At 40.4% G+C, this 7112-nt stretch overlaps 1 protein-coding gene across 1 annotated transcript; it reads left to right on the top strand.

Moving 5' to 3' along the window:
• The first annotated feature begins 1073 nt into the window (after positions 1-1073).
• C3H21orf140 (chromosome 3 C21orf140 homolog) lies at positions 1074-2452 on the top strand. The gene has a single exon (XM_043991384.1). It carries the CDS (start codon positions 1446-1448, stop codon positions 2202-2204), a length of 759 nt encoding a protein of 252 aa, XP_043847319.1. The 5' UTR covers positions 1074-1445; the 3' UTR covers positions 2205-2452.
• The last annotated feature ends 4660 nt before the right edge of the window (positions 2453-7112 follow it).

Below are 7112 nucleotides of genomic sequence, written 5' to 3' on the forward strand. Positions count from 1 at the left end.
TGGTAGTGAAACCATTATACTTTAAGGCTTTTCAGTTCCTCTCTTAAGACATCAATTCATAAGAATCATTTTGATGGCATTGTGAGGAGACAATCCCTCCGATATTGATTGTAGAGACTACTAAATACTAAGCAAAACATTTTTGCTTAGCAAAATTTAGTACCCACTAAAGGCCACCCTAGAACCTACCTAATCAGAATGTTTCTTGTGAGAAATGGTGATGGTTTGAAACAGGGTGAAATCTTCTCAGAATAACTTGATACATGAGATCTTCTCAAGGAAAGCATGCCCATATAGAGAACAACAGACAATATTATCTACTGAATTATGTCAAACCAGGAAAGAGAAAAGTAAGTTTTTCAGGGCTAGAGATAAAAACCAGTTTGAGCTGGCTCTTGCTGGTATCTTAGAGAAAATACATAAAAGGTTAACTCTAGTCTCTACTGTGCTTGCTTAATAGACTTATTAATATTAATTTCTCCTCCCCTGTCTAAAATCTCCACCTCATTATTGATCCTGTATGGAAGGGGTAACCTATCAAGGAGGATTTAGCTAGAACTCTTCTGGAAAGATTGTGAACTTGTGCCTAGCAACCTATGGTGGCTCAGGGAAGGGACTGATTGCGGTAGAGTGTAGCATATATATACAAGGTGCTTGCTTTCGGCATTTGCATTCACTAACTGCTTTTCTTTCTGTGAGTGCCCATTCTCATGAGTATGCAATAAAGGCTTTTTTGTTATACCAAAGCTGCCTCTGAAAGAACTTATTTTGAGCAGCTGGTCTGCACCTGTTTCTCATATTTCTTGTATGTCTTTTGTTTTCACATCAAAGCCATTTTGGATATGGCATCCCACTCAATATTAAATAGGGAGGTTTTTCTTTTTTTTTTTTAGGAGTGACATGTATAGATATGAATTTATGCTTAAGATTAATTTGAGTGTGATATGAAAGACAAAGACAAGGAGCAGAGACTCCAGGTGAGAAAATTTACTAGGGAACTACAATAATAGTACATGTGGTGGTGATGACAGCTTTCACTGAGTTGGAGGCAGTAGGGGAGCAGATAGGAAAGACTGGATGTGAGAGATGTCAGAGGTTGCACTCACAGAATGTAGCAACTAAATGATGAAGGGAGATAATGATGCCCAAGTTTCAAACATGGCAGTCAGGGTAAGTAGTAGTACCACAGGCTTCCTCCATAATAGACTTGAGAGAAATAGGTATTTGGAAGAAAGCTAAGGTGGGTTTTGGACATGTTGAATTTAAAATGCTCAGGGGATATGCAGCTGGAGAAACATTCTATTGAAGCTATGAAAACAGTAGCATAGGATTCTTGGAAATGACCCAGAAGTAATAAAGGCCATTGTGAGGTCATCATCATCCCACACTTGCCAAGTTTGCTTTCTCAAACCATCCAAGCTTTCTCAAAGACTTACGAAACCGCCATGCTCCGCTTTGCAAATCCTCTCTTAAGACACATCATTCACAGAAATCATTTTGACAGCATTATGAGAAGGCAATGTCTCCAGTATATAAAAAGTCTAAGAAGCTGGCAGTCGGATGGATTTAAAACCATCTTTTTAGGGGAAACAGATATCCCTGAACATCTCATCACAGGAGAAAACCTGGGTGATGAAAACTTCTCACATAACCCAACTTGGAGTGTTGTACATGCTGGAGGCAGTCAAGGATGGGTGCCGTGGAAATACCGAATGTTCCTGAGGGATGAGTTATGTACCAAACAGGAGGAGGGTCTCTTCCTTGAGTTCTGCAGTGTAGTGAAAAGGGCCTATGGAAAGTGTGTCATTGTGGTCAGAGAGAAAAAGCAGATGAATGAAAGGAAGCAGAATGAAGTCACAGAGGACAAAGAAGTCCAACCTTATGCTTCATCAGTTATTAATCTAACCAGCATCTCATGTTGTCCCGAGGTAGCCAAAGCCAGTGGCCATGAGCTTCTTCCTCTTCCATCCCCTTACAATTACTTAAATCCTTTAGATTCTGCTTGGTCTTCTCTGAAATGGTTTATCATCAACAACAGGAAAGAATTTTGTTTGCGGTCCATTGACAATGTCTATTCTTACCAATATATACTTTTCAGTGACTTGGTTGGGAAAGGAATTGAGAGGATGACGCCAAGCAAATGGAAAACAGTCATTAACAAAGTTCAAAGATGGGAAAACTACTATCTTGGTAAATGCTCTTGAAGAAAATACTCCCCAGCAAGTAGCTGCCTTCCTCCACTGCAGGGATATTCCTTAACAACTTGATTCTTTGCTTTCTTTCTAACCTTCTACATTGCTCTGGGTCATTTTGGCACAAACCTCACATTCTAATGAATTACAAATGGTGGTAGAGCTCTCTGAGCTTGGTGGTGGCATCATCACAAACATCATTAAGTCAATTCAATACTTCAACAAGGGAGGAAAAAAGGAATGGAAATGTTTGGTTGACTGACTACTGTCATTTTAAATCTCCACAATCAGCAAGTGTGGTGAGTTCACTGGGGTCAAGAAGAAATAAACTCACATACATACAATTTTTACTGTTTGGTCGATAGAGAGACAACTAAGAATTCTGGTGTCAATTCAGTTATGTGAAAGGCTAGTACAAAGGAAAGTTTGCACAGGTGTAATTGTACTTTAAGAAGGGATAGCCTATACCCCACACATCCTGGACCTGGCCTTCATGGAAGGGTTAATCAATCAATCCATCAACTCCTACTCCACAACCCATGGGAGGGAGGATTGAGGGACACGGCTGTGGCAGAAGATAAGGTTACTTTTACTTTTGTCCTTTTAGAAAAGACAAATTGATCAGCTGGGAAGAGTCCAAAAAGGCAACTGGATCAATCAATCAACTGGTCAATCAATCAATAATTATATAATTAATTTATGAGGGTAAAGAGAGTAGAAGGGCAGCTGGGTGATACAGTAGATAGAATGTTGGGTCTGGAGTCAGGAAGACTCTTCTCCCTGAGTTCAAATTTGACCCCAGACACTTACTAGCTGTGTGACCCTGGGCAAGTTACTTTACCTTATTTACCATCAAATTCCTGGAGAAGGAAATGGCAAACCATTCCAGCATCTTTGCAAAGAAAGCCCCAAGTGGACTCATGAAGAGTCAGACATGACTAAAAACAACTGAACAAAAACAAAGACACTTGAGTGTGGACAGATGGGGTGGAAAGACTTCTGTGAGGAAGTACACTGGACAGTTATCAAAACAAGGGAGCAAATTCCCAATCATTTGCCCTTTTTGTTTTGGTTTTTTGGTTTTGTGGGGCAATGGGGGTTAAGTGACTTGCCCAGGGTCACACAGCTAGTAAGTGTCAACTGTCTGAGGCCAGATTTGAACTCAGGTACTCCTGAATCCAGGGCTGGTGCTTTATCCACTATACCACCTAGCTGCCCCTATCACTTGCCCTTTATATGGCTGAATTAACTATTTTTCTAGGCCTTTTTTCCTATTGCTTCTTCTGTGGCTTTTTCGTAGCTTGCTGGCACTTCCAGCCAAAGGCAGACAGGGGCTGAAAGAAGAGATAAAACCCAAACCAAAACACTCTGAGCTCTCTAGTCAAACACTTATCTTGATGTCCCATTATCTCCTCAAGTCTGAGATGTTCAAAAGAGAACTCATCTTCTTTTCCCCTGAAGCTGCTTCCTCAAACTTGTTTCTTTTTATTATGGGCACTACCTTCTTTGCAGACAGGTTCATGATCTTTGAGTTGTGAATGTTAATTTTTCCCTCCTGCTGATGGCGTAAAACAAAGTAGACATTTTGATAGGCAGAAGGGAGAACATTCTGGGGGGGGGCGGGGTGAGGAGGGGGGAAACCATGCTGTGTCACTCCCACGAGATGGTGTGTCGTGTGAAGAAAAGCAAAAAGAACAAAATGGCTGGACTGAAAAATTCATGGAAGGAGGCAATTATAAAAACATTTGAAAGGCAGAAGAGGCTGGTTGTGAAGAGTTTTAAGTGTCAAACATAGGAGTTTATATTTGATCCCAGAGGAAACAGGAAGCCACTGGAGTTTACTGAGGAGGGAAGTAACATGATCACTGCAACTGTGTTTTAGGAGAATGACTTGAGCAGCTGTGTGGTGGAGGAATTGGAATGGGGTTCTTACCAGACTCAAGGCAGGGAGGCTATTGCAGTAATCCAGGCCAGAGGTTATTAGAGCCTGAACTAGAAAAGTGTGTGATTAGAGTAAATGGGAAATGTACAAAAGATGTTGTGGAGAAAGAAATGATAAAATTTAGCAACTGAGAGATAGATGGGGTGAGAAATCAAGGATGACACTGAAGTTATACTCCAAGGTGACTGAAAGGATAGTTTTAGTTACAGAGAAATTTAGAAGAGTAGATTTTTTTTGGGGGGGGGGGGGAATGTGAAGACAATGAGTTCTGTTTTGGATGCGTTGAGTCTGAGATGTCTGTGGGACATCTGATTAGAAATGTCCAAAAGGCAGTGATACAAGATTAGAGTTTGGAGGAGACTAAGGTCTCCTGAACAGCTAGAAGTCATTTGTATAGAGATAATAATTGAATTTATGGCAGCTCACATGATTACCAAGTGGAAGAGTATAGAAAGAAAAAAAAAAGGGACTAAGAAGATCAAAGCAAAATGTTCTGTCTTGAGTCTTCTCTTTGAGGATCCTCTGCAAAAGGTTAAACCTATACATGAATAAATAAAAAATAAAAAAGAATTCTCAATAGAGAGACTATAATAGGTCATAATCTCTTAACAGTAGCATTTTGTATTCTGTATAAGCTAAAACTGTTATGTCCTTGGTAACAATACAGAATAATATGTGAATTTACCATTCTTTTTTTGTTTGTTTTGTTTTTTGGTGAGGCAATTGGGATTAAGTGACTTGCCCAAGATCACACAGCTAGTAAGTGTCAAGTGTCTGAGACTGGATTTGAACTCAGGTCCTCCTGACTCCAGGGCCGGTGTACCATTCTTATAATTACCTATTGCTGGGGCAGCTAGGTGGCTCAGTGGATAAAGCACTGTCCCTGGATTCAGGACCTGAGTTCAAATGTGACCTCAAACGCTTGACACTTACTAGCTGTGTGACCCTGGGCAAGTCACTTAACCCCCATTGTCCTGCAAAACAGCAACAACAAAACAAATGATTGCCTATTACCCTATTCCCTCTAAAATCAGTTACAAATTCCTCCATTTGACATTTAGACACTTTTATAACCCACTCACATTACTCCCTTTCATGATCTCTAAGGTCTAAACAAATGTGCTTTCTTATTGTTTATGCAGCACCTGAAATTCCATGAGAGGTGAATTGATTTTCCCTGATACTAGTTCCACATCCCCATTTCCTAACTTTCTTCCCCTGCAAATGACTGTTTTTCATTTCATATACTCTTACATGTTTTCTCCCCTATAGAATATAAGCTCCTTGAAGACAGCAACTTTTTCATTGACTCTGTTTTTTGTTTTTGTTTTTTTGGTAGGGCAATTAAGTGACCTGCCCAAGATCACACAGCTAATAAGTGTCAAGTATCTGAGGTCACATTTGAACTCAGGTCCTCCTGAATCCAGGGCCAGTGCTTTATCCACTGAGCCACCTAGCTGCCCCCTCATTTTTGACTCTGAATCCTCTGTATCTAGTGTTGTGCCAGACACATAGTAGGTACTTAATGTTTATTGATTGACTGATTAAAGAATCATAGATTTAGAACTAGAGAGACTATTTAGTCAAAGGCATTCATTTTACAAATAAGGGTAATGAGATACAGAGATATTAAATCCTGGGATTTGAACCCAGGGCTTGACTCCAAATCTAGCATTCTTTCTAATATATCATGCTGACTCCTTAATTATGTACTTCCAAATATAGAGAAAAGGAAAGCAGCATCCCCCCAGTTTAGTGGTTCTGATGCCTTAGCATTACCTCTGCCCCACACCCACCAACTTTCCAGGGCCACAGATATCATCTGACTAATTGGCAATCAAGGAAGCTCTGACTCAAGTAAAACAAGTTATGTGGGAGTTGATGGTAGGTGAACTCGATGGTAAGAGGCTGTGCTTCTGGATATGGTTTCAGAGGTGAATGCCCAATCTTGTGCCTAGTCACCTGCAGCTGTGTTGGTGTTGTTACTAATGAGCTTGTTTATACAGTTTGCCTCTACCCAAAACATCAGATGGCCTTGTCTCTTAAGTAGCCAATGAGTCACTTGTTGAGTTCACAAAATGGAAGAAAGAAGACAGGGTAGAGGAGAGAGCAACATACTCAAGGGGCAAAGAAAGGTGTCTATGATCCGACATGTGAAGCTGAAGGCAGATGGAAGCTGCCAAGGGTCCCACTTCTCAACATTCCACCTGGTGCCAGAAACTTTAGCTGAGAGGCTGTAAGGAAGGCAGTAACCTTCAGGCAGCTAAAATACATATTCCAAAGTCCAGGCAACAAAGCAGGCGGCTGTGACTGAATTTATCTAATTACTATTGTTGAGAGGTAATAGATGTTCTACCAGTTGCCCCTCAGTCTCTTAGGTAGTTAAAAGATCCATGGTCCCATCTTCAGGCTACTTCAATAGCTACTGCAGAATATGTCATTGTTAAAAACCTGTGTTCTTGTTAGTGTAGGAATTTACTCCACTGAGACAGATTGCAACCCATTTATAATCTGTCATCTTCACACTGCCTTAGGCTGAGAAAGAGGAGGTGGATTTTCCATGGTTATATGCCAAGCATCAGAAAGGGAATTTGAACCAAGGTCTTCTTGACTCCTAATCTAGCAGTCTCTCATTGCAACACAATGACTCACCAAAGCTGAGAGAAAAGATCAATCTATATCATAGTCAATACATTTCTGCCAACCAGTTTACAGGTACAATTTCTTCTTTTACACATGATAGACAATGAATAATATTTTGTGTTAAAAATGCTTCTATCAGCTGTGGAAAAATTGGAACACTAATGAATTGTTGGTGGAGCTGTGAACTGATCCAACCATTCTGGAGAGCAATTTGGAACTATGCCCAAAGGGCTATAAAGCTTTGCATACCCTTTGACCCAGCAATAACACTATTAGGTCTTTTCCCCAAAGAGATCATAAAAAAGGGAAAAGGACCCACATGTACAAAAATATTT

This window comes from Dromiciops gliroides, chromosome 3 (assembly GCF_019393635.1).
Source record: "Dromiciops gliroides isolate mDroGli1 chromosome 3, mDroGli1.pri, whole genome shotgun sequence".
Taxonomy (NCBI): Eukaryota; Metazoa; Chordata; class Mammalia; order Microbiotheria; family Microbiotheriidae; genus Dromiciops; species Dromiciops gliroides.

Excerpts from the sequence above, each read along its gene's own strand:
- C3H21orf140 (XM_043991384.1), top strand. The coding sequence starts at position 1,446 with ATGCTCCGCTTTGCAAATCCTCTCTTAAGACACATCATTCACAGAAAT.